The following is a 27,364-nucleotide window of genomic DNA, read 5'->3' as shown; positions in this document are numbered from 1 at the left end:
ACCGGTCTTAATTCGATATCAAGTGATATCAAGAAATGGTTGGAGGTACTGAATACTGCAAAGGCTACAGGCCTTGAAAACATTCTGACAATAGTACTGAAGACCAATACTCCAGAACTTGCCGCTCCCCTAGCCAAGCTGTTCCAGTACAGTTACAACACTGGCATCAATCCGACAATGTGGAAAATTGCCCAGATATGTCCTGTACATAAAATGTAGGACAACTTCAACCCGCCAATTACTGTCCCAGCAGTCTACATTCGATCATCAGTCAAGTGATGGAAGGAGTCATCAACAGTGCTATCAAGCACTATCTGCTCAGAAATAACCCGTTCAGAGTGCGACAGAGAAAGAGAGAGAGTGACCAAGACAGAGAGGGTGACAGAGAGAGACAGGAGGACAGAGAGAAAGAGGGCGACACAGGAGACTGAAGGGGGACATGATTAAGATGTATAAAATTATGAGAGGCATAGACAGGAAGGAACATTTTCCTTTGGTGAAGGGATCAATGACGAGGACATAGATTTAAGGTCAGGGGAGAAGTTTTGAAGGGATGTGAGGAAGTATTTTTCCACTCAGAGGGTGCTGGGAATCTGGAACACACTCCCTCTAAGAATGGTAGAGGCTAAAAGGCTCATAACATTTAACACATAAGTAGACTTGCAATGCCAAGGCAAATGGGCTATGGGCCAAGCACCAGAAATTGAGATAGTGGGAGGTCGTGTTTTTAACTAGTGCAGACTCAATGGGCCAAAGGATCCTTTTTCTATGCCGTAGACCTGCATAATTAACCGTGATATATCTGCCCTACATAATGATGAACAAAGGACTATAACTAAGTAAATATTGTCAGCTCTGCACAATGAGGAACATAACTGGAATATAACTGCATATTATCAGCTCTATACAATGATTCACACTGAAATATAGCTAACTGGAATTCATACACTTACCACAACAACTCACAATGAATCACAAAATTATACAGCACAGAAGAGGCCTTTCAGCCCAGAGTCTGCACTGCTAAATTTACATGAGTCCAGTCCTATTTTTTATAATGAGGGTGTTGTTGCCTAAGCTAACTGCTCAGAGGGCAGTTAAGAGAAAATCAGAACTGAGAAGGGTCACCGGACCCGAAACATTAACTCTGATTTTCTCTTCACAGATGCTGCCAGACCTGCTGAGCTTTTCCAACAACTTCTGTTTTTGTTCCTGATTTACAGCATCTGCAGTTGTTTTGGTTTTTAAGAGTCAACCACATTGCTCTGAAGTTACATGTAAGCCAGAGAATGGCAGATTTCCTTCCCTAAAGGGCACATGTGAACTAGATAGGTTTTTCCTGACAATCAACAGTAGATTCATGGTCATCATTAGGCTCTTAATTCCAGAATTTCATTGAATTCAAATTCCACCATCTGCCATGGCAGGATTCAAGGCTTGGGGGCCCACAACATTCCCTGGGTCTCCAGATTAACAGCCTTGCAATAAAACCACTAGGCTGTCGCCTCCCCATAAAGCTTTTCAGTGCTTGGCCTATAGTCTTGAATGTTGTTGTGTATTGAGATGGATTGGAAACTGGTTGGCAGAGAGGAAACAAAGAGTAGGAATTAATGGGTCCTTTTCAAATCGGCAGGCAGTAACTAGCAGGATGCCACAGGGATCGGTGCTAAGACCTCAGCTATTCACAATATATATTAATGATTTGGACGAGGGAATAAAATGTAACATCTCCAAGTTTGCAGATGATACCAAGTTGGGTGGGAGGGTGAACTGTGACGAGGGTGCAGAGATCCTTCAGCATGATCTCGACAGGTTGGGTGAGTGGACAAATCAATGGCAGATGTGGTAGAATTTGGATAAATGTGAGGTTATTCACTTCAGAAGCAAAAGCAAGGCAGCAGATTACAATTGAATTGTTGTAAATTGGGAAAGGGGAGTGTGCAGCTGGACATGGGTGTCCTTGTGCACCAGTCGCTGAAGGTAAACATGCAGGTGCAGCAGGTGGTAAAGAAGGCAAATGGTATGTTGGCCTTCATTGCGAGAGGGTTCGAGTACAGGAGCAGGGATGTGTTGTTGCAGTTATACAGGGCCTTGGTGAGGCCACACCTAGAATATTGTGTGCAGATTTGGTCTCCTTTTCTGAGGAAGGCTGCTCTTGCTATCGAGGGATTGCAGTGAAGGTTTACTAGGCTGATTCCGGGGATGGTGGGTCTGATATATGAGGAGAGATTGACCAGTTTGGAATTGTTTTCGCTGGAGTTCAAACGAATGACGGGGGAATCTCATAGAGACTTATAGAAATCTAACAGGACTGGACAGGGTAGATGCAGGGAGGATGTTCCCGCTGGTGGGTATGTCCAGAACCAGGGGTCACAGTCCAAGGATTTGGGGTAGATGATTTAGGATGGACATTTCCTTACCCAAAGAGTGGTGCGCATGTGGAATTCATTATCACAGGAAGTAGCTGATGCCAAAAAATTGAACGGATTCAAGAGGGGACTAGATACAGCACTTGGGGCGAATGGGATCAAAGATTATGGGGAGAAAGTAGGATTAGGCTATTGAGTTGGACAATCAGCCATGATCTTGAAGAATGGCACAGCAGGTTCGAAGGGCTGAATGGCTTCCTCCTGCTCCTATCTTCTATGTTTCCATGTTATGACATTTCAGAGACCGTCCAAGTACCTGTTAAAGGTTGTGAGGTTATTCACTTCTGCTTCCCTCCCAGACAGTTTAGTTTGTTCCAGGACCCCACCACCATTTGGGTGAGAACACTTTTTTCTCAACACTCCTAAGGTGGCACGGCGGCTCAGTGGTTAGCACTGCTGCCTCACAGTGTCAGGAACCTGGGTTTGATTCCACCCTCAGGTGACTGTCTGTGTGGAGTTTGCACATTCTCCCCGTGTCTGCATGGGTTTCCATGGGGTGCTCTGGTTTCCTACCACAATCCAAAGATGTACAGGTTAGGTGGATTGGCCATGCTAAATTGCACAGTGTTCAGGGATGTGTTAGCCATGGGAAATGCAGGGTTACAGGGATAGGGTAGGGGGACAGGTCTAGGCGGGATGCTCTTCAGAGGGTTGGTGTGAACTTGTTGAGCTGAAAGGGATTCAATGGATTCTAAACCTTCCTGCCTTTCAGCTGAATATAACTAACTAGTCATCATCAGTTCTGCGCAACGATGACACTGGTATGGATGTGATCAGTTCTGCGCAATGATACACCCGGAATATAACTAACATACAGACAGCTCCCAAAAATCATTCACACCAAAATAAAGCAAATAGGATAGCATCATCTTTCCATAATACAAACAAAGAATTTATAAGCAGGAGTAGGCCACTCATTACTTGTCATATCTGCATACTAAATGTTGGTGATTGATGCATTAGGACAGCACATGGCCCTGCATCTCTGAGATATGCAATATTAATCAATAATGGAATTTCATTTCATCTAATCCCACCTCTTTACATGTGTTCACTGTATCCTCAGACCTTTCCCCTCTCTGACGCTGAATGATTTGTGCTCAACAAGAGACTTAGCTTTACTTCTTTATATCATCATATTGTACATCCACTGATGAAGAGGACACTGCCGAAAACTGGAAATTGTGGAACTGACTTAAAGCATCAGATAAATCACAGAATAAGCGAGGATAACTATATAAGGAGGATTTTGGGAAGGAGGTTGAAGCAGATTGTGCATTGCTGGGAATCTGTGTAGAGAAGATCTCCAGAGGATCTGAGGTATATAGGAGGAAGTGTCTAAGAGATGGCACTCAGCCTCTGTCAGGTTGAGGTCAGCATGCCAGACAACAACTGCACCACCTGTATATGCAGGTTTGATAATAGTGTCACGGTTGAACTTGATAGAGTGCAGCAAGTTCAGAGGGAAACGGGTTAGAATGGGTGAGCAGAGGCGAGAAATTTAGGGGGCCAATGCCATGCCTGCATTTTTCAATGAAGAAAACCAGTTGGAGGGGTCCAGTAGAGGGGTAGTATAGAAGAAGGTGGAAGGGTCTACATGGCAGGGAGAGGACTCTTGTCCAAATAAATGGGCCAGAAGGAGAACATGACGGAAAAAGAGTTCAACGTCATGTCATGCCTGAAATTCAATGAGTTTGTGATGTAAAGAAGTAAATGTCACCTTGTATGTAGAACATTCCTTGTTCCAGTCCTACTCAGGCTTCCACCCACAACTCTTCCTCCGATACATCAATAATGGCTTTGGTGCTGCTTCCTGCTCTTGTCCTGAGTTTAAGGAGTCATCAGTTTTGCTTGCAATTTCTATCCTATTTTCATGTTCACCTTGTCAATCCATAACTTTTCCTTTCCCTTTTTGGATTTCACCATTTCCATTTCTAAGGACAGGCTGTCCAATAGAATCCGTTAATAGCCCACCAGCTTCCAGTTCCTCTATCTCCGTCACATTTGTTCTGATGATACCACCTTTCACGGGGCTGCCTCTGAAATGAAGTCATAGAGTCCTACAGCACAGAGACAGGTCCTTCGGCCCAAACAGGTCCATGCCAACCAAAACATCCATCAACGCTAACTGCATTTCCCCGAACCTGGCCCATATCCTTCTAAATCCTTACTATCCATGTATTTGTCCAAATGCCTTTTAAATGTCGTTAATGTACTCACTTCAACCACTTCCGCTAGCAGTTCATTCCATATGCATACTACCCTCTATGTAAAATGGTTGCCCCTCAAATTCCCATTTACTCTTTACCCTCTTACCTTAAACTGATGCCCCCTAGTCCTCGATTTCTCCAACCCTGGGAAAAAAAACTGAGTGCATTCACCCTATCCACGCCTCTCATGATCTTGTACGCTTCTGTAAGATCACCCCCTCAGTCTCCTACACTCTAAAGAAAAGTCTTTGCTTGTCCAATGTCTCTCTATAACTCAGTCCCCCTAGTCCTGGCAACATGCTTGTAAATTTCTTCTGCATTCTTTCCAGTTTAATAATATCCTTCTTATAGCAAGGTGACCAAAACTGATCACTCCAACTGCGGCCTCAACAATGTCCTGTACAACTGCAAAATAACTTCCCAACCTCTATACTCAATGTCCTGGCTGATGAAGGCCAGTGTGCCAAAAGCCTTCTTCACTGCCGTGTCTAATTGTGACTCCACTTTCAGAGAACCATGCACCTAAACTCCAAGCTCGCTCTGTTCCACTACACTCCTTAAGGCCCTACCATTCACCATGAAACTCCTACCTAGATTTGACTTTCCAAAATGCAACAACTCACACTTTTCCATATTAGATTCCATTTACTATTTCTCGGCCCACTTCCCCAGCTGATCAAGATCCTGCTGCAATTTCTGATAACCTTCCTCACTGTCCACGATACCGCCTATTTTATCGTCATCCGCAAACTTATTAATCATGCCTGGTACGTTCTCATCCAAATCATTGACATAGATAACAAAACAGCAGAGGGTCCAGTACAGACCCCTGAGGCACACCACTAGTCACAGGTCTCCGGTCCAATAAGCATCCTTCCAGTATTACTCTCTGCTTCCTACCATCAAGCCAACTGTGCATCCAGTTTCCCAGTTCTCCCTGGATTCCATGTGATCTAACCCTCCTGAGCAGCCTACCATGTGGAACCTTATCAAAGGCCTTAGTGAAATCCATATAGACAACATCTACCGCCCTGTCCTCATAAACTTTCCTGATCACTTCATCATAGAACTCTAACAAATTTGTGATGCATGCTCTCCCATGCACAAAGCCATGCTGACTACTCCTAATCAAACCCTGTCTTTCTAAATCCATGCACATGTTATCATTCAGAATCTTCTAATGTAACTTACCTATCAAAGATGTTAGGCTTACTGATCTATAATTCCCAGGTTTTTCTTTGCAGCCCTTCTTGAATAAGGGCACAACATTCGCTATCCTTCAGTCTTCTGGGACCTTCCCCATGGCTAAGATTGATACAAATATATCAGCCAGGGTCCCCGCAATTTCTTCTCTTGCCTCTTGCAGGGTTCTCAGATATATCTGATCAGGGCCAGGTGATTTATCCACATTCTTACATTCTAATACTTCCAACACCTCCTCTACTGTAATATGGACTGTACCCAAGCTATCACCACTAACTTCTCCAAGTTCCCAAGTCTTCATATCTTTCTCCATGGTAAATGCAGAGGAGAAATATTCTTGTAGGACCTCGCCATCTCCTGCAATTCCACACATATGTGTCCACTTTGGTCCTTGGGGGGTCCTATTCTCTCTCTAGTTATTTTTTTCCTTTAATTTACTTAAAGAATCTCTTTGGATTCACTCTAGTCTTCTCAGACAAAGCTATCTTATGTTCCCTTTTCGCCCTCCTGATTTCCTTCTTCAGTAAACTCCTGTATCCTCTATATAATTTCAAGGATTTCCTTGATCCCAGCTGCCTGTTCTTGAGCCATGCTGCCTTCTTTTTTCTGGTCAAAGCCTCAATAGCTCGTCATCCAGGGTTCCCTACTACTGCCAACTTTGCCCTTTAACCTCATCGGAACACAAAGACCTTGAACTCTAGCTATCACGCTTTTAAAGGGCGCCCACTTGCCAGAGGTTCCTTTGCCTGCAAACAAACTGCTCCAATCAACCCCTGCAAGCTCCTGAGTAATTCCATCAACATTCTTGCTCGCCGAGCTGGCTTGTTTTTGTTCAGACATTTCATCACCATGCTAGGTAACATCGTCAGTGAGGCCTCCGATGAAGTAATGTTATTCTACTCCGCTTGGAATTTGCACTGTCCGGTCCGTTATGGTGAGTAGTGTCATTTTCGGTTTTGATCTGTATGGGCTTATATATGGGGTCTAATTCTATATCTTTGTTGATTGCATTATGGGTTGAGAACCATGCCTCTCGGAATTCCCATGCGTGTCTATGCTTGGCTTGGGCTACTATGGTTACCTTGTCCCAGTTAAAGTGATGGCCTTCATTGTCTGACTTGTCTGTCTGAACGAAAACAAGCCAGCTCAGCAAACAAGTCAACAACCTCACCCACCACCCGAGCTACAAATCTTTGCGAAAACCTTATCGATGAAAATTCGCCCTGCCTCAATTTAGAACTTGAATCTGTGGACCAGTTTTGTCTTTCTCTACAACTATTTTAAAATTAATAGAACTATTAATTCTGGTCCCAAAGTGCTCCCCAACTGTCAAATCATTTACCTGTCCTGCCCTACTTCCCAAGAGTAGGTTGAGTTTTGCCCCTTCCTGAGTAGGACCCTCTATGTACTGCTTGAGGAAGCTTTTCTGAACACATTTAACAAATTTTTTGCTCAACTGAGGATTCTCCCCACCTGTGGTTAACCAGACCCTCAGCTGTGTCCAACCCATCTTCTGCACTTCTGCCCTCACCCCTTCCCAGAATGACAGAGCTTCCCTTGTCTTCACTTTATACCACTTGTCCCTGCATTCAAAGGATCGTCTTGTGCAATTTCCACACCTTCCAGCAGGATGCTATTACCAATTACATCTTTCCCTCCCTCCACTGCCTATAATTCACAGGGAACATTCCTTCCATGATACCCTGGTTCACTCCTCCATCACTCCTAACACTTCCTCACTTCCCCATGGCACTTTCACTTGCAATTGCAGAAGGTGAAATACTTGCCCAATTATCTCCCCTTATACTATGTAAGGCACCAAATACAGATTCTAGGCGAAGCAGCATTTTACTTGTACTTCTTTCAATCTAGTCTACAATATTCACTACTCACAATTCAGTTTCCTTTACTTTGACAAGACCAAATGTAGACTGGGTGAACGCTTTTGCTGAACACTTCCGCTCTGACCATTGGAATGACCCTGACCTTCGAGCTACTTGCTATTCAATAAACCACCTTGCTCTCCTGGGTCTGCTACAATGTTCTAATAAAGGACAACTCAAGCTTGAGGATCAGCTCATTTTTTAATTAGCCACTTTAGAGCTAACACCTCCCCCACACCCCTAACTCCCGACGCACAACCTCTGACTTCAATAGCACCTACCAGCTATTTTTTCTACTCTCTTAACCCTACTGTTGTACAGTCAGTCTGCAACCTTCACCTGCAAATTCAGTCACCATGCCTTGGATCCCCTCAAGTGAGACATTGATATAAACTGTAAAAATTAGAAGGCCTACCATTATACCCCATCAATCTGAAAAAGACTCATTTATATATTCAGGCTTGTTTCAGGTGGTTTAAATTTTTAAGAGTAAGAGTGTTAAGCATTATAAATCTAAAGCAGGTAAGTAGAGTGAAGATACATACCAGCCATGATCTAAGTGAATGATGGAACAAACTCAAGGGGATGAACAGCCTACTACTGTTTCTGTGTTCAACCCTAATCTAATTATCACAAATTAAATTACACTTTACTGACAAAGACACAAAATTCACATCCTTTCACAGGAAGGAAGGGAGAATAATCACTTCTTGGCTGTGAATTAAGTGGTTATAAAGTTTTACTTTATTTACAAAGTTACATTTGTTGAACAGAAAGCACTCAATCTTTCTGCCATTGCCATTGTACAGTACTGTAGGTTAGGTTTGTTTGTTTTACTCATGTAATAAAACCCATAATACCATTTCAGTATCAAAATGGCCCAAAAGTACATCTTTGCTTTTTTGTGTTTTAATCACATAACTGATGGGAGATTTCTTCTGAAAGTGTGCCAGCAAATTGCAAGTTTGACCAAGTAGGTTTAAAACTAGATCACAAAACTGATAATCTTGTTACATAACCACTACTTATTGATGTACCTCTGCACGCTTTAGCATCTCCCATTTGTTGAGGATCTTCATGGCAAAAACCTTTTCAACGTTTTTTAACTTCACGACAGCAACCTGCAACAAAGAAAAGAATAAGATAGTGCAAATTACTATGCTAGTTACAAATAAATTAGCTTAATTAAATCAGCAGAAATAGTTGAGAATTTGAATTTGCATGGAATCTTATAATAATCAATGATCTCTCCATCATAAGGTCAGAAGTGCAGATGTTCACTAATGATTACACAATGTCCACTAGTAATCCTGAATCCTCAGGTACTGAAGAATTATATGTCAAAGTGACAAGTAACACTGTGGGCACACAAATATCAGACAAATAAACATCCAAAACAAGAGAAACTAATCATCTTCCCTCAATTTTTAATGTCATTACTATTGCTAAATGTCTCACCTTGATTTTCTGAAATTGAGCCTACCATATTCGTACTGTAGCTACAAAGTCAGGTCAGTGACTCACCTCCTGACTCCTCAGACCCTATCCACCATTTATAAGGCAAAAGTCAGGGTGTAAAGAGATACTTCTCATTACTACATCACTTCAGCTCCAAAAGTACTCTAAAAACCTACACCATCCAGGACATCATGGCCCACTTGATTGGCACTTCACCCGCATCTTAAACATTCATTTTCTCCTTCACCGGCATACAATGTGTATCATCTCAGATATGCAATGCAGCAATTTGCCAGGTTTCCTTCGACAGTACCTTCCAAACCAATGACCTCCATCACCTTGAAGGATAAGGAATGGAGTCACATGGGAACACTAACACCTGCAATTTTCACTCCATTTCACTCATCATTTTGACTGGGAACTAATCACCATTCCTTCACTGCTACCTGGTTTAAATACTGGAATGCTCACCCTAACTTATATGAGTACTTATATGACAAGAACTGCAATGGTTGAAAAAGATTACTCACCACCACTACTCCTTGAGGGCATTAAGGAATGGGCAACAAATGCTGGCTTTGTCAGAGATACACACATCCCATAAACAATGCAGAAAAAGTGTTTGGGATGCTTCAAAGACGTTCAGAAGCAACCTTCATATTAAGCTGTGCTGCCACTTGGAGATATCACACACACTGATTGATGTACCAACACACTGGCTTCAGGACACTGACCTCAGAGATTCGCATTGCAGAAAATAAATCATTTGAAGGAACGTTGTTCATAGGTAATGAATTTCTTTCAAAGTGCAGTCAATATTGTGAAGGCAAATGTGGCATTGGTTGAGGGGGAAATGCTGAAAGCTGTTTACTCTTCTTTAGTGTCACAAGCTACTTTGCAACCAACTAAGGAAGCAGCAAGGACTTTCATTTAATGCCTTATCAGAAAACAGTAACATCTGATATGCATCACTGCCTCAGTCCTGTGGTGAAGTACAAGGCTAGGTTACAGACTCAAAACTTTGGAGTGCAATTTAGATCAACGAGCTTTTGACTCAGATGCAGGATTGCTCTGATAGTAGTTCATACATTTTATAAAAGTTCTACTTCAAAAACTTGACACAAAGTCTTCACCCTTGACTGTCACAGACTAATGCACTTGCACCCATCTACTGTAAATACCACTTTTTTTCAATAGCTTAATGTTGTAAAACATTCAAACGGAATATTGTTACACATAATCTCACCTTAATTTGAGGCCCAAATCAATACATGCTAATTCATCAGTGTTTACTATGAGCCCTTTTTCTAAAAAGAAAAACCCCATCACTTTCAAACTTCTCAAATACATCAATAATGTTTTCTGTTTTGTTCAAATCCAATAGATTACTTGGCTGTCAACACTACCTTCAAAATCAAAAGTCCAACAATTAGCATGAAGTGTTACCTTGTTTTCATCAAATAACATTTCCCAATCATGGATTCTGGTAAACTTGAATTATTTCATAATATAGGCTGCATTGCACAAGACAATATTCATACTACAAAACATACAGTAATGATTTCTGTTTCATTGACAGACTCAACAACTATTCAAAGTCAAAACTTTAACAGCTCTCTTCACAGGCACTTTTTTTTTAGAAACCAGGATAGATATACCTGTAAATAGAAAGCTCATGAATCCTTTATTTATTTGCTAATCTAAATAACTCAAGAAATCTTGGTGTTCATCACCTCAATTTTAAAAAGTTTGCTTTCTCTCCAGGCTGACTTCTGTAACGATTTCACCCTATAGAGAAAGACTTGTATTTAATTTGTGTCTTTTATGACCTCAAAACAACCCATAGCACTTTAGGCAATGAAACAGTGACTGTTGCAATGTTGGAAACGTGCACCCAGTTTCCACCCAAGGCCCCAAAATTGGAATGTGATGACTAGACAATCTGTTTTATTGATATTAAATGAGTAATAACTATTGGGCAGAACACGCTTCTTTTCAAAATGTTGCCATGGGATACTTTATATCCACCTGAGAGAGTGGACGGTTTTGAGTCTCAGCCAACAAGACGGTACCTCCAACAGTGTAATATAACCTCTGTAGTGCAAGGGAGTGTCATCTTCAATTTTCTTTCAGTCAACTTGTTCAGACTTGCTATGACATACCTCTGGAGTAGCCCCAGTGTCGGTTTATACATTTGTGCTCAAGTCATTGGGGTGGGATTTGAATCAACAGTGTTCTAACTCAAAGTCAAGACAGTAGTACCAACTGATGAACAACTGACATTCAGATCTCTGGATTCCTCCGATTCTAGCATCTTTTCCAATTTAGTTACTCTACCATTGGCTGTACTTGCCTTGGCTGCAAAGTTTTGAAATTTCAGCCCTAAACCTTGTCACCTTTAAAGTATTACGGGTCACCTACCCTGATATATCCAGTGGTGTTAAATAATTTCGGAGGAAGGGTCACCGGACCCGAAACGTTAACTCTGTTTTCTCCTTCACAGATGCTGCCAGACCTGCTGAGCTTTTCCAGCAACTTTGTTTTTGTTCCTGATTTACAGCATCCGCAGTTCTTCTGGTTTTTATTTTGTCAAATAATTTATTGATAATGCTCCTGTTATGAGTCTTGGGATAATTTGCTACATTAAAGATGCTTACACAATACTTATATAAATGCAAACTGTTCTCGATCGATGAAGCAAGATATTTTGAGCACACGTAGGAAAAACTTTTGGGAGACAAAAGTCTGCCTCTTCTTTTCTGAGTACATAAGTAGTTCCACATGTTCAAACTCTAATTCAGGAGGAGAGCTGAGGATTGCACAGCGGCCTTTAATATGTGCCATCTTATTGCTGTAGCCTGAGGCAGATGACCCAGAGAATATAAATTAGGAGCAGGAGTATGCCACATGGTCCCTCAAGCCTGCTCCATAATTCAGTAAGATAATCGTATGGCCTAAACCCCACTTTCCCACCTGACCCTGATCTTCTTTCCCTGTTAGACTATTGAAAAGTAGAATTTTTCAAGGAAGTTATCAGGTGTGTATAAGGGTAGTACAGTTGATGTAGTTTTTATGCATTTCAGCAAAGTCTTTTACAAGATACCACACAGTAGACTGATAAAGACGGTAAAAGTATGTGGGATCCAGGGTAACTTGGCAAGTTGAATCCAAAATTAGTTTAGAGGTAGGAGATAGAGAGAGATGGTAGAAGGCTGTTTGTTAGACTTGAGGCTGTGTCCAGTTGCGTACCCAGAGATCAGTGCTGGGTCCCTTATTGTTCATGATATACATAAACAATATAGAAGGAAATGTGGCCGAGATGATAGTACATTTTGTGAATGACACAAAGATTGGCCCGGTGGCTGATAGTGAGGAAGAAGGTCCAGGGTACAGGTGGATATAGCCAGGTTGGTCAGATCAGTAACTGATGGAATTTAACCCTGCAAAGTGCCAGGTGATGCACTTTGGAAGAACCACCAAAACAAGGAATGAATGGCAGGACGCAAAGAAGCTCAAAGGAACAGAGGGATCTTCGGTGTTGGGAGGTGTTGTTGGAGTGGTACAGAAGTTCTGGTTATGCCACAGCTACAGTACTGCATGCAGTTCTGGTCACCAGGATGTGATTGCACTGGAGAGGCTAGAGAGGAGATCAATCACCTGGGATGGAGTACTTTAACTATGAAGAGAGACTAGGTAAACTCAGGCTTTATTTTGGAGCAATGAAGGTTGAGGTGGGACTTGATAGAATTTACAGATTATGAGGGGCCTAGACAGGATGAACAGAAAGCAGCTGTCCTCTAATGAAGGGTCAATAAGGCATGTGAATTTAAAGTGAAAGGCAGGAGGCTTAGAGGGGATCTCGAAGATTATGAGGGCCTGAAATGCACGCCATGGGAGGGTAATTGAGACAGGAAACCTTACAACCTTTAAAACATACTTGGATGAGCACTTGAAATGTCACAGCATTCAAGGCTATGAGCAAAATGCTGGAAACTGGGATTGGTCTAGATGGGTCCGCATAGACTCAATGGGCCAAAGGGCCTCCTTTGTGCTGATTGACGTGATGACACTTTTATTTGTTAACAATCTATCTACTCTGCCTTAAAGTATTCAATAAACCTGCCTCCACAGTCACTGGTGAAATAAGTTCCAAAAACTCAAGACACTCGAGAGAACATATTTCTCTCACCCCCATCTGAAATTTCAGCCTCTTTATTTATAAACCATGTCCCATGGACATAGTGTCATAGAATCATACAGCATGGAAACAGACCCTTCAATCCAACTAGTCCACACCGAACATGTTCCTAAACTAGTCCCATGTGCCTGAGTTTGACCCATATCTATCCAAACATTTCCTATTCGTGAACCTATCCAAATGTCTTTTAAATGTTGTAAATGTTCCTGCATCTCTCACTTCTTCGGGCAGTTCATTCCACACACAAACGACTCTCTGTGTAAAAAGTTGACACTCCTTCCTCATTTAAAAACTTTCTTCTGTCACCTTAAAAATATGTCGCCTAGTTTTGAACTCCCACACCCTAGGGAAAAGACCCTAGCTATTAACTTAATATGGCCCTCATGATTTTATAACCCCCTATAAGGTCAGCCCTCAATCTCCCATGCTCCAGTGAAAAAGTGCCAGCCTATCCAGCCTATTTTTATAACTCAAACCTTCCATTTCTGGCAACGTCCTGGTAAATCTTTTGAACCCACTCCAATTTAATAATATCCTTCTTATAGCAGATCGAGCAGAACTGCACTCAATACTCCAGAAGAGGCCTCACCAACACCCTGTACAACCTCAACATGATGTCCCAACTCCTAGACTCAAAGGTCTGAGCAATGAGAACAAGTATGCCACAGGCCTTCTTAACCACCCTGTCTACCTGTGATGCAAATTTCAAACAATTGTGTCTGAACCCCTTGGTCTACAATACTACCCAGGGCCCTACTATTAATTGTGTAAGTCCTGTCCTTGTTTGTTTAACCAAAATGCAATATCTTGTAAATTAAACTCCATTCGAGCATAACACAAAGGGAAACATAATTTCAGCATCCACCCTGCCAAATCCCCACAGAATATATCTTATATGTCTCAAGAAGATCGCCCTTCAATGTTCTAAATTCCAAAAGATATAGAGAGGGCTCTAATGGTGTAGTAGTAGTATCGTTATCTCCGCATCATGAGGCCTGTAAGTACCACATTCTCCTGAGGTGTGTAATAACATCTCTAAGTAGGTTGATTAGGAAACTATCCAAAATATATAGACCAAGACTTTTTTATTACTCATTTAGGGGATGTGGGCTTCACTGGTAGGCCAGCTTATACTACCCATCCCTGATTGCCCAGGAGGAGGAGGAGGTGGTAAATTGTGTACTTGATCAGTTACAATCCATGTGGGGTAGGGACACCCATAATGCTGTTGCGGGGGGGGTGGTGGTGGTGGTGGTGGTGGTGGTGGTGTGTGGAGTTCCAGGATTTTGGCCCAGCAACACCAAAGGAACAGCGATATAGTTCCAAATTAGAATGGTGTATATTTTGTAAAGGAACTTATAGGCAGTGATATTTCCAAGTATCTGTTGTGTTCATTCTTCTAGATGGAAGTGGAAGTGGATTTGGAAGGTGATGTCTAAGTAGTTTTGGTGAATTTCTGCAGTGCACCTTTGCAGTTACTGTGGTGGAGGGAGTGAATATTTGTGGCTTTGGTGCCAACCCAGTGGTCTGCTTTGTTCTGGACAATGTCAAACTTCCTAAGTATGATGGTAAATGGGAAGTATTCCATTACACTCCTGATTTGTGCATTGTAGGTGGTGTACATGGACTCCTTAGTATCTTTTTTTATTCACATACTGGATCTGAGTGTTGCTGATGAGGCCAGCATTTATTTCCTGTCCATGGTTGTCCTTGGGAATGCGGTAGTCATCTGCATTCTTGAACTGCAGCAGTCTATTTGATGATGAGTCATGATGCTGAAACTGGGCAATCTTCAGCAAACATCCCCATCATCTTATGATGGAGAGAAGGTCAATGATGAAGCTGAAGATGGTTGGGCTTAGGACACTAGCTTGAGGAGCCCCTGCAAAGATGTCCTGGAGCTGAAATAACTGACTTCAAACAACAACCATCCTCCTTTGTGTCAGACATGACACTGCGCAGTGGAAATATTTCCCCGTGATTCCTATTGACTCTAGTTTTGCTATGGCTCCTTAATGCTACACTTGGTCAATGTGGTCTTTATGTCAAGGACAGTCATTTTTGCTTCATCTCAGGAGTTGAACACCTTGTCATGTTTGGATCAAAGATATAAAGTAGTCAGAAACTGAGTGACCCTGTCAGAACCCAAACTGAGTGACTCAGTATCATTAAAAAGGTTATTGTTAAGATAATGCTGCAAGATTGCTCTGTTGGTTATCTCTTCCATCACTTCACTTTACTGATGATTATGAGTAGAGTGATAAAGCAGTAAATGGCTGAAGATTTGCATTTGTAATGCTGGGGACCTCTGAAGGAGAGAAAGATGGATCTTCCACTCAGCATTTCTGGCTGAATATTGTTGAATTGCTTTGGTTCTATTTTTGCACTAATGTGCTAGGCTCCCCCCATCATTGAGGACGGAGATATTTGTGGATTGCTCCTCCAGTGAGTTGGTTATTCTCCACCACTTTCACAAATGGAAGTGGCAGGATTGCAGAACTTAGTTCTGATCCTTTGGTTGTGAAATTATTTATCACTTGTTGTTTACTTATGCCGGTTGGCACACACTGTAGCTTCACCAGGGGTGACACCTCAGTTTTAGCTATGTCTCGTGCTGCTCTGTGAATGCCCTCCTGCACTCTTCATTGAATCAGATTTGATCTCCTGGCTTTATGGTTATGGTAAGAGTAGGGCATATGCCACACCAAGAAGCTGCAGATTATGTTTGAGTATAATTCTGTTATTGCAGATAGCCTACAGCATTTCATGGTTGCCCAGTCTTGAGTTATTAGATATGTTCAAAATCTATCTTATTTAGCATAGTGGTCGTGCCACACAAAACAATGGATGGCATCCTCAATGTGAGAATGGGACTTCAAATCCACAAGTACAGGACAGTGATCAATCCTACACATACTGTCATGGATAGATGCAGAGAGAGTGGTGAGGATGAAGTCAAGTATGTTTTTCCTCTTGTTAGTTCCTTCACTACCTGCTGAAGGCACAGTCTAGCAGCTGTATCCTCGAATATTTGACCATCTTGGTTAGTAGTGGCGTTGCTGACCTATTCTTGATGGTTGACATTGAAATCTCCCACATGGAGTACATTCTGCATCAATGTTATCCTCAATGCTATCTCCAAATGGTGTTCAATATTGCTGCTAGTACAGAACATACTCAGGAATTGTATCTGGAATGCACAGATCTGAAGGAACATTAACTCTGCATTTTCTGTGTAGATATTCTAAGACCAGCCAAGTTTCTCCAGCAATTTCTGTTTTTGTTTGTTTTTGATCTCCACTGTCTGCAGTTCTTTGTTTTATATTAATATCTGGACTTGCCTTACAAGTAAACATTGGACATTGGTTTGAATCGACTGAAGTTAGAAGAGTAAGAGGCAATTGACTAAAGCGTGCAAAATCCTGAGAAGGTTTTCAAAGGGTGCATGTGGAAAGGATGTTTCCTCTCGTGGAACTATATGGATGTACACTTGCGATGCCAAGGCATACAAGTCTATGAGCTAAGTGTTGGAAAACGGGATTAGAATAGTTTGGTGGTTGTTTTTGACCGGTATACACTCAATGGACTGAAGGGCATTTTTTCTGTGCTACTGACCTCTACGTCTTTGGATAGTTTCCAAAACTCGCTTTACTACAGACTCCATAAAAATGAAAATTCAGCTGGTGTATTTGAAAAGGAAGCTTGGTATGATAGACTAGTAAGTGTCACAAAAATTCTAGGCAAACTACTTGAAACATTGCTGCATTATAAATGATATTTCTAGTGCGGTGGGGTGCAGGTTAATAGGAAATTACCATATACAGATTCAAGAAGGAAAATTGTCAATAGGTTATTTATACAAAATGACTTCAGGAAAAGAGTTCAACATATGGAACAAGCTGACACTGCACACCGTAGAACAGGAAACTTTAAGGAATTTCAAAAAGGAAATGGCCAGCTTCCTGTCATCTGAATAGATTCACAGTTGCAAAAATTTATAAATGATTAGTTCATCGTCCATAATGTTGTTCATGGACTTTTCTTCTCATTTTGATTCCATTTATCTTTCAGTTTTCAAACGTTTACTCAGCAACACAAGCAAATTACTGAACTGGTTATCTTAACTTGACAAGACCATTAGCTGAAATGTATATCTAAAAGCTGGAACTTAAGTGAAGATGAACTTAACATTAGATAATGGCAGTTAGAGGACTGAGAGCTGATAACATGACAAGTAACTGACCTGAGAATATTGTATGCAAATATATGAGTCTGTCAGGAAAAATAATATCCTTGAAAATTCAGTCAGCTTTTTATGGAAATGGAAAGGCTCTACTTAATATACAACCTCAGCATAAAAAGACAATATTCTAAGGAACTGAAGAATAAATAAATAGATGGGATCTACAGAATTATTCAGCAGCATATTCTAACACTGCAGGATTGACATTTTCAAAAAGAATAAGTCTCAAATTCAAAACAATTTTTTAAAAAAAGTAAAAAAAATTAATCCAATAGTCTGAGGAGAACAATCAATAAACCTCGCAGGCTCAGTAATTTTTTAAGTAAGTGTGACTTAATAGCAGATCTAAATATAAAATATTTCAAATCACATAGAACTGAATAAATAATCAATAACTATTTGAATGTTGACTCAATATTGCCAAATGATAACACCAGAGACATGAGCCATGGAAGTCAAACCAAAATAAAAGAAACATTAACTTTATCACTCAATGTTGTCATGATCCCAGCTAATGCTGTTAGTGGGCAAGTCAAATCTCAGACAGGAGCCTGCCTGGCTTGCCAGATCATATTTTGATTTGCTTTTGTTTTAATGGAGTGGTCTCTCGCTGAAACACAAGCACATAATGCTGCAGATTTTGCTTCAACAATAAAACAAATTTATTCCCAAAGAAACGAAGATAAAGAAAAATAAACCAAACATCTACTTATAATACAAGTTCAAAGACTTTTAAACACACAGTAAAAGTATAATCCCAAAACAATTCATAGATTGAAAAGAAATAAAATAGCTTTTGTATAGTACCCAGAATGCATCCTTGGAACAGTAACAAAAAAAAGCACTTGTAAAATACTCACATCAGAGACTCTCCATCTAACAATTCAGTTAGTTTAAGTCACTTGTGGCTTAAACTTTTAGACTACTACTGCAGACAGCTTCTTTATGGAGCAAGCATGTACCATGTTTAAATGTTTCCAGTTTTAAGTAACATCTTCAGGGCTTTATCCCAACATCTGTAGTCTGGGATGAACACTAACTCTCCACTCTGAGGAAACAAGTTCACAATATATTCCTTCTCAGGTACACTGGTCATTACAGTCATCTTATTCCAAGGACTGCCAAAACTCAAAGTAAAACTGAAACCAAAAGTCTCACTTTCTAAGCTATGTGTATTTCCTGTGGGTTTAAGAAAAGGGTTCCAGGTGGCCTGAACAAACACTGATTTGATTTGATTTATTATTGTCACATGTACCGAAATACAGTGGAAGGTGTTGCTTTGCGCGCTATACAGGCACATCGTACCAAACAAAAGTGCATTAGGTAGCAAAACAGAGTGCAGAATATAGTGTTACAGTTGTAGAAAAGGTGCAGAGGGAGAGATCAACAATAGTATTTGAGAGGTCCATTCGAAAAGCTGTTCTTGCATATGTTGGTGTGTGTTTTCAAACATTTATATCTTCTGCCCAACGTAAGAGGATGGAAGAGGGTGTAACTGGGGTGGGAGGATTCTTCGATTATGTTGACTGCTTTCCTGAGGCAGCGGGAAGTATAAGTGGAATTAATGAATGGAAGGCTGGTTTGTATAATGGACTGTGCTGTGTTCACAACTCTCTGTAGTTTCTTGCAATCTTGGGAACAGCAGCTGCCATAACCATGCTGTGATGCATCCAGACAGGATGCTATCTATAAAAATCGATAAGATTTTATGTGGACATGCCAAATTTCCTTAGCCTCCTGAGAAAGCAGAGGAGTTATTGTTTATTCTTGACTGTCATGTCGACATGGGGGGACCAGCACAGATCATCACTCCCAGGAACTTGACGGTGTCAACCATCTCCACTTCAGCACCATTGATGCAGGCAGGGATATGCCCTCCACTCCCCTTCCTGAAGTCGATGACCTGATCCTTCATTTTGCTGACGATGATGGAGAGATTGTTGACTTTATACCATGCCACAAAGCACTCAATCTCTTTCCTGTACTCTGTTTTGTCATCGTTGAGATCCAACATGTAGTGGTGTCATTAAGTTAAATGGAGTTGGGGAATAATTTGGCTGCACAGTTGAAAGTATATCAGGAGTACAGTAGGGGGCTGAGTACGTAGCCTTGCAGGATATTGCTGTTGAGGATTATCGTGGAGGAGGTGCTGTCGCCTATCCCTAGTGACTCCAGTCAATTGGTTGAGGATCAACAAGAAGTTGAGGATCCAATTACAAGGTGGGGAGCCAAGACCTAGGTCTCGGAGTTTGAAGATGAACTTGTTTGGAATTACGGTGTTGAAGGCAGAGCAGTAATCAATATGTAGGAGATTAATGCAGGTATCCTTGTTATCCAGATGTTCCAGGGATGAGTATAGGGCCAGGGAGACTGTGTCTGCTGTGGACCTGTTGCACTGATAGGTGAATTGCAAAGGATCTAGGCAACCTGCTAGGTGGAGTTGATGTGAGCTATGACTAAGCTCGCGAAGCACTTGATAATTATGGAGGTCAGAGCCACTGGGCAGTAGTCATTGAGGCATGCTGCATGATTTTTCTTTGGCACTGGGTAGATGGTGGTCTTCATGAAGCAGGTGGGAATTTCAGATCGTAGTAAGGAGACGTTAAAGATGTCTGTAAATACTCCTGCCAGCTGGTCAGCCCAGGATCTGGGTGCACGGTCAGGGGCTCCATCCGGATCAGTTGCTTTCCGTGTGTTCACTCTCAAGAAGGCCAATCTAAGGAATCCAAGGTTGGCGGAACAGGAGACATTGTTCCACTGAGGCTGTTACTTATCTTACTGGATCGCAAACTGCTTGAAGATTTTTTAAAAATCCACTAGAGTTGCACAAAAACCCATTCACTCTAAATTTACAAAAGGGAAACCAAGCTTGACAAATCCACTAGAACTTTTTCAGCATGTAACTGGTAGAGTTGATACGGGAGAACCAGTGGATGTGCTTTACTTGGACTTTCAGAAGGTCTCACATAAGAGATTAGCATGTAAAATTAAAGCAACATAAAGCATGGGATTGAGGTAGTGTGCTGACCTGGTTAAAGAACTGGTTGGCAGGCAGGAAACAGAGTAAGAACATGTGGGTCCTTTTCCGAATAGTGAAGTTACTGGTGGGGTACAGCAGGGATTAGTGCCTGGACTCCAGCTATTCACAATACATAGTAATGGTTTAAATGAGGGACCTAAATGGAATATCTCCAAATGTGCAGATGACACAAACCTGGGTGGGAAGATGAACTGTGAGAAGGGTAAATTACGAGGAAGATGCACAAGCGCTTCAGTGTGATTTGGACTAGTCGAGTCCTACGGTATTAAAGAAAGTGTGGGCGGAGGTAGTGGATCCATTGGTTACAATATTCCAAAATTCTCTGGAAACGTGAAGGGTTCCAGTGGATTGGAAAAATGCTAATGTCACAAAAATGTTCAAAAAGGGAGGGAGGCAATATGTGGGAAAGTGTTAGAATCAATTATGACGGAAGCAATATCAGGACATTTGGAAAGTCCAAACACTATCCATCAAAGTCAGCATGGTTGTATGAAGGGCAAATCATGTTTGCCTAATTTGCTAGAGTTCTTTGAAGATGTAACAAGAAAAGTGGATAATGGAGATCCTGTAGATGTAATATATCTGGATTTCTGGAAGGCATTTGATGAGGTGCCACACAAAGGGTTAATTCACAAGGTTGAATCGTATGGAATTAGGGGTAATTTATTAGCTTGAATAGGTGACTGGCTGATGTATGGAAGACAGAGAGTCAGGATAAGTAGGTCTTTTTCCGAAAGGCAAGGAGTAAATAGTGGTGTGCAACAGGGTTCAGTCCTTGGACCCCAGCTAGTTACAGTCTACATTAACGACTTGGATACAGGGAAAGAAGGCTCTATAGCCAAATTTGCGGATGACACAAAAATACGCGGGACAGTAAACAGCAATGAGGAAATAAGAACCTTACAAATGGATATAGATAGGTAAGGAGAGTGGGCCAGAATGTGGAGTTTAATGTGGATAAATGAGAGGTCGTGTATTTTGATCAGAAAAATGGGAAGGTAACCTACTAGCTAAATGGGGAGAGACTTCAGGGTGCTCTGGTGCAGAGTGATCTGGGTGCCCTCGCTCATGAGTCACAAAAAACTAGTATGGAGGTACAGCAGAAACTAAAGAAGGTGAATGGAATGTAGGCTTCTATAGTAAAGGAATAGAATATAAAGGGAAGCAAGTATTGTTGCAACTATACAAGGCATTGGTGAGACTGCACCTGGAATATTGTGCACAGTTTTGGTCCCCTTATTTAAGGAAAGATGTAGTGGCATTGGAGGCATTTGAGAGGAGGTTCACGAGTTTGATCCCAGAGATCCGGGGTTTGTTGTATTAAGACAGATTGAACAGTTTAGGCCTATACTCTCTGGAATTTAGAAGAATGAGGGGAAATCATGTTGAGGTATGATAAAAGATATGGATACAATAGATGTGGAGTGGATGCTTCTTCTTGTGGAGCATTCTAGGACGAGGGGTCATAGTCTTAGGATAAGGGGTAGCAAATTTAAAACAGAGCTGAGGAAAGACTATTTCTCCCAAAGGGTTGTGAACCTGTGGAATTTGCTACCCCAAAGTGCAGTGGATGGTGGGACAGTGAGTAAATTTAAGGAGGAGTTAGTTTTAATTGGTAATGGGTTGCAGGGTTATGAGGAGAAGGCAGGAAAATGAGGGTGAGGAGCATATCAGCCATGATCGAATGGTGGAGCTGACTACCATGGGCTGAATAGCCTAATTCTGCCTGAATATCTTATGAACTATGAAGTGAGTGTGCAAATGTAAGATGGAAGAAGTATAATGTGGATAAATGTAAGGTTATCTGCTTTGGTAGCAAGAACAAGAAAGCAGATTATTGTCTGATTTGTGGTAGATTGTGAAAGGAGGAGGTGCAATGAGGCCTGGATGTCCTTGAACACCAGAATCTCAGAATTGTTACAGTGCTGAAAGAAGTTATTCGGCCCATCATGCCTAAACAGCTCTATCCAGTGCCAATCTCCTGCCTCTTCCTCATATCCCTGCATACCATTACAATCCAAACAAACATCCAATACTTTCTTGAATGCCTGAATTCAACTTGCCTCCATCATATGTCCAAGGCAGTACTTTCCATACCTTAACAACGTGCTACAAGAAAAAGTTGTTTGTCACATCACCCCTGCTTCATTTGCACATCACTTTAAATCCTTGCCCTCGTTCTTATTAATTTACAAGAGGAAACAGCTTGATTTGATTTGACTTGAATTGATTTATTGTCACGTGTTCCTATGTACAGTTAAAAGCTTTCTTTGCAAGCAGTACAGGCAGATCATAGTAAGCAGGGGCATACAGATCATAAAGTGCTTGGACAGAGTGAGGCATACAGGTTACATTGCACAGGATGTGGGCAAAGCAAGATCAACATTAACAAGATCAACTTATTTTGAAGTTACACAGTCCATTCATCAATCTAATCCAGTAGCAGGGAAAAAGCTGTTCTCGAATCTGTTGGTGCATGTGTCCAAGCTTCTGTATCTTCTGCCTGATGGAAGAGGTTGGAAGAGAGCACTACCAGGGTGGGAAGGGTCTTTGATGATGCTGGCCGCCTTTCCACGGCAACAGGAAATGTAAATGGAGTCCTAGCCTCTCTGCTCCTATGATGCTGCTTGGCCTGCTGTGTTCATCCAGCCCTGCACCTTGTTGTCTCCATGGATGGGAGGTTGGCTTCTGTGATGGTCTGATCTGAGGACGCAACCTTCTGTAGTTTCACAGCAGTTGCCATACCAGGCTGTTATACACCCGGACAGTACGCTTTCTATGATGCATCTGCAAAAGTTGGTGAAGGTCTGTAAAGACATGCCGAATTTTCTAAGCCACCTGAGGAAGAAGAAGAGTTGTTGTGGCTTCTTGACCACCGCATCTATGTAGGAGGTCCAGGACAGATTGTCTGTTATTGTCACTCCTAAGAACTTGGCGCTCTCAACCCTCTCAAGCTCCGCTCCATTGATGTAGATGGGGTATATGTTCTCCGCCTTTCTTTCTGAATCAACAATCAGTTCTTCTGTTTTGCCGAGACAGGTTGTTCACATCGCACCATGTCATCAAGTCCTCTATCTCCTTTCTGTATTCTGACTAATCGTTGTTTGATAGCTGTATTACTACAGTGGTGTTGTCAGCAAACTTGTAGATGGTGTTCATTTGGAATTTGGCTACACAGTCATGGATATACAGTAGGGGGCTGAGGACGCATCTTTGGGGAGCTCCAATGTTCAGGGTTATCGTAGAAGAGATGCAGTTGCCTATCCTCACTGATTGTGGTCTATAGGTCAGGAAGCTGAAGACCCGGTTGCAGAGGGCGGAGACAAGACCTAGGTCTCAGACTTTTGAGACCAGTCTGGAGGAGATAATGGTGTTGAAGGTGGAGCTATAGTCAATGAGCAAGAGCCTGATGTAGGTGTCCTTGTCATCCAGATGTTCCAGGGATGAGTGCAGGGCTAGGGAAATGGTGTCCGCTTGGACCTGTTAAATCAGTCAGCAAATTGCAGGGGGTCGAGGCAGGCTGGGAAGCTAGAGTTGATGTGGGCCATGACCAGCCTCTTGAAGCACTCCATGATTATGAAGATCACAGCCACTGGGCGTTAGTCATTAAGGCACATTGCATATGCTTTCTTATATACTGGGATGATGGTGGTCTTCTTGAAGCAGATAGGGACTTCAGTTTGTAGGAGAGGTTGGAGATGTCAGTGAATACCTCCGCCAGCTGGTCCACACTGGATCTAAGTGCACAGCAGGGGCCTCTGTCCGGGTCCATATCTTACCTAGGGTTGACTCTCAAGTAGACTGAGCTGACATCTAAAGCAGTGACCACGGGAACAGATGCGCCCAGGGCTACCGGGGCAGGTGACACCATGCCGCTAGCATTCTGCTCAAACCAAGCATAGAAAGCATTGAGCACACCAGAGAGGAATGTGTTTTTGTCCACTATCTTGCTCTGCTTCATTTTGTATCGCATTATCTTGTTTAGGCTTTGCCACAGGTGGTGGGTGTCTGTGTGGTTAGTTTGGGCCTCTAACTTAGTCTAGTACTGCCTGTTGGCATCTCTGATGGCTTTGTGGATGTCATATACAGATTTTCTGTATAGGTCTGGGTCGTCTGACTTGAATGCTGCACGCCTGGTCTTCAGCGGGGAGTGGTTTTCCTGGTTCATCTAAGGCTTCTGATTGGGAAACACCCGGATCGACTTCTTTGGTACACAGTCCTCCACGTATTTGCTAACTAAGTCTGTAATGGCAACTGCACACCTATCTAGATTTTCTGCTGAGTACACAGAACATAGGACAATACAGCACAGTACAGGCCCTTCAGCCCACAACGTTGTGCCGACCTGTTATCCTACACTAAGATCAAACTACCCTGGATACTTGAATACTTGAGTACTTGGTCCAGTACAGTGAAAATGGTCCAGTCTACCGATTCCAAGCAGTCCCGGAGATGCTGATCCGCTGCCTTGGACCAGCTTTGTCCTTCTTTTTGTGAAGGGTTCTCCCGTTTCAGCTTCTGCTTGTAAGCTGGGAGGAGGAACACAGCATTGTGATCTGATTTTCCGAAGTATGATGGGGAATGGAGCGGTAGGCGTCTTTGATGTTGTGTAGCAGCCGTCCAGGATGTTCAGTCCTCTGGTGGGGCAGGAGAAGTGTTTGCGGTATTTTGCCAGAACCCTCTTGAGGTTCGCTTGATTGAAGTTGCTGACCACGATGAATAAGGCCTTGGGGAATTTCATCTCCAGAGTGTTTGCGACAGTGTAAACTCCATCTAGGGTATTCTTCACATCTGCATGGGGTGGTATGTAGACTGCTGTGAGGATGGCGGAGATGAACTCACGTGGCAGATAGCAGATTTGGCATTTTACTGTAAGGTATTCTAGGTCCAGGGAGCAGTGGCTCACCAGGGTTGCCATGACTGAGCACCACAACGTGTTGATTTGAAAGCATTTACCGCATCTACTCTCTCCATCTTGTTCATGATTTTGAAAACCTTAATTAAATCTCCTCTCAGCCTTCTTCTCTCCAAGGGCAAATAATCCCCACTTCTTCAATCTACCTTATTTCTCATATTTGAAACAATTCCAGTAAATTGCATCCAAATTCTCTCCAACACGTTCAACATCACCTCCTTGCTCTTCTGTTCTATGCCCTACTAGATAAAGCTGGTAACACTGTATTGTTTATTTACTCCTCTCTCCACTGGTCCTGCTATCTTCAATGATCTGGACCCAGGTCCACACCCAGGTCCCTCTGCTCCTGCACCGCCTTTAGAATTGTGCCACCTATTTTATACTATCTCTGTGTTCTTCAGTTGCTGAAAGTAAGCATGCAGATACAGCAGGTGATGAAGAAAGCAAATGGTACAATGGCACTCATAGCGTGAGGATTCAAGTACAGCAGCAGGGATGTCTTTCTGCAATTATACAGGGCTTTGGTGAGACCAAATCTGGAGTATTACGTACAGCTTTGGTCTCCTTATCTGAGGAAGGATATAATGGCTATGGAGGGAGTGCAGCGAAGGTTTCCTGATTACTGGGATGATAGGACTGATGCATGAAGACAGACTGGATTGGTTAGGATTTTACATAGGAACATAGAAAAGAGGAGTAGGCCATTCAGCCCTGATCATCCAACTCCGTACCCTTTCCTGCTTTCACTCCATATCCTTTGATCCCTTTAGCCATAAGAACTATATCCAAGTCCTTCCTGAAAGTGTACAATGTTTTGTTTTCAAAGGCTTTCTGTGGAAGAGAATTTCACAAGCTCACTACTCTCTGGCTGAAAAGATTTGTCCTCTTCTCAGTCCTCAATAGCTTACGCTGTATCCTTAAATTGTGACCCTGGGTTCTGGACTGCCCAGATGAGTAACATCCTTCTTGTGTTTACCTTGCCTAGCTCTGTTAGAATTGTAAAGGTTTAAATGAGATTCCTCCTCATTTACCAAACTTCAGTGAACAGAGTTTCAATTATCCAGGCTTCAATAATTGTTTTAAAATAAACCACCAGGGCTACACAAATACTTGTAAGGTAATTACTAAACTCAGACACTCAAAGTTCACAAAATCAAAAACAAGGATCCCAAACTTACAAAAAACTATATTAAATATATGTATATAATAAATCCCTCCATTTACATCTCCAATGTTACATTAAAAATATATGATCTGTCCTAAAGGAAAATGAACATAGTCTCATAATTGGGAACTATAAATACAGTCTGCCTAAGAACAGTAATGGCCGTACATTCTGGCAGAGTTTGGCATCCTATAAGAAGGAATGGATGAAATCTTCCCCTTACAGTTATCAGACGGTTGGAGAAATAATGGAGGCATGGTCAAGGAATTTGCATTGTTAGACAATATAAGGTCAGTTGGATTGCAACCATCAGCCAAGTAGCAAATGAAGAAATGCGCCTTTTCTGGAGGGAGGGCAAGCATTGCAAGAGACCAAATGGAGAAGTGAGCAGCACGTTTTACAAATGGCTTCACAGCAATCTCCACAAACCACCAGACTTCAGAAGGCAAGATCATAAGAAAGAAATGCAACTTTTTTTGAGACAGAAGTTTTGCAGGAATTAAAGTATTTGATTTATAGCCAGACAGATATATTTCAGGCAGAAGGTTATTACTCAAAATCAAACAGCTGTAACAGATTATGAATGATTGCAGGCAATTGCTCAAAATATAAAATCCTGT

At 41.9% G+C, this 27,364-nt stretch overlaps 1 protein-coding gene across 1 annotated transcript in view; it reads right to left on the bottom strand.

The window, feature by feature from the left end:
• The window catches only part of LOC109916915 (serine/threonine-protein kinase MRCK alpha-like), a 323,123-nt gene extending 298,486 nt beyond the window's left edge, over nucleotides 1-24,637 (bottom strand). Inside the window, exons 1-3 of the mRNA XM_048596650.1 lie at nucleotides 24,444-24,637; nucleotides 20,169-20,340; nucleotides 8,763-8,846 (exon numbers count right to left, since the gene is read on the bottom strand). Of these exons, the coding sequence (XP_048452607.1) occupies nucleotides 8,763-8,846; nucleotides 20,169-20,340; nucleotides 24,444-24,637 (450 nt within the window). The remainder of the gene's footprint in view (nucleotides 1-8,762; nucleotides 8,847-20,168; nucleotides 20,341-24,443) is intronic.
• Between the last annotated feature and the right edge of the window lie 2,727 nt (nucleotides 24,638-27,364).

This window comes from Rhincodon typus, chromosome 5, assembly GCF_021869965.1.
Source record: "Rhincodon typus isolate 14 chromosome 5, sRhiTyp1.1, whole genome shotgun sequence".
NCBI classification, from domain to species: domain Eukaryota; kingdom Metazoa; phylum Chordata; class Chondrichthyes; order Orectolobiformes; family Rhincodontidae; genus Rhincodon; species Rhincodon typus.
The sequence above is the reverse complement of the archived record's forward strand: the minus strand, read 5'-3'. Positions and strand labels throughout refer to the sequence as shown.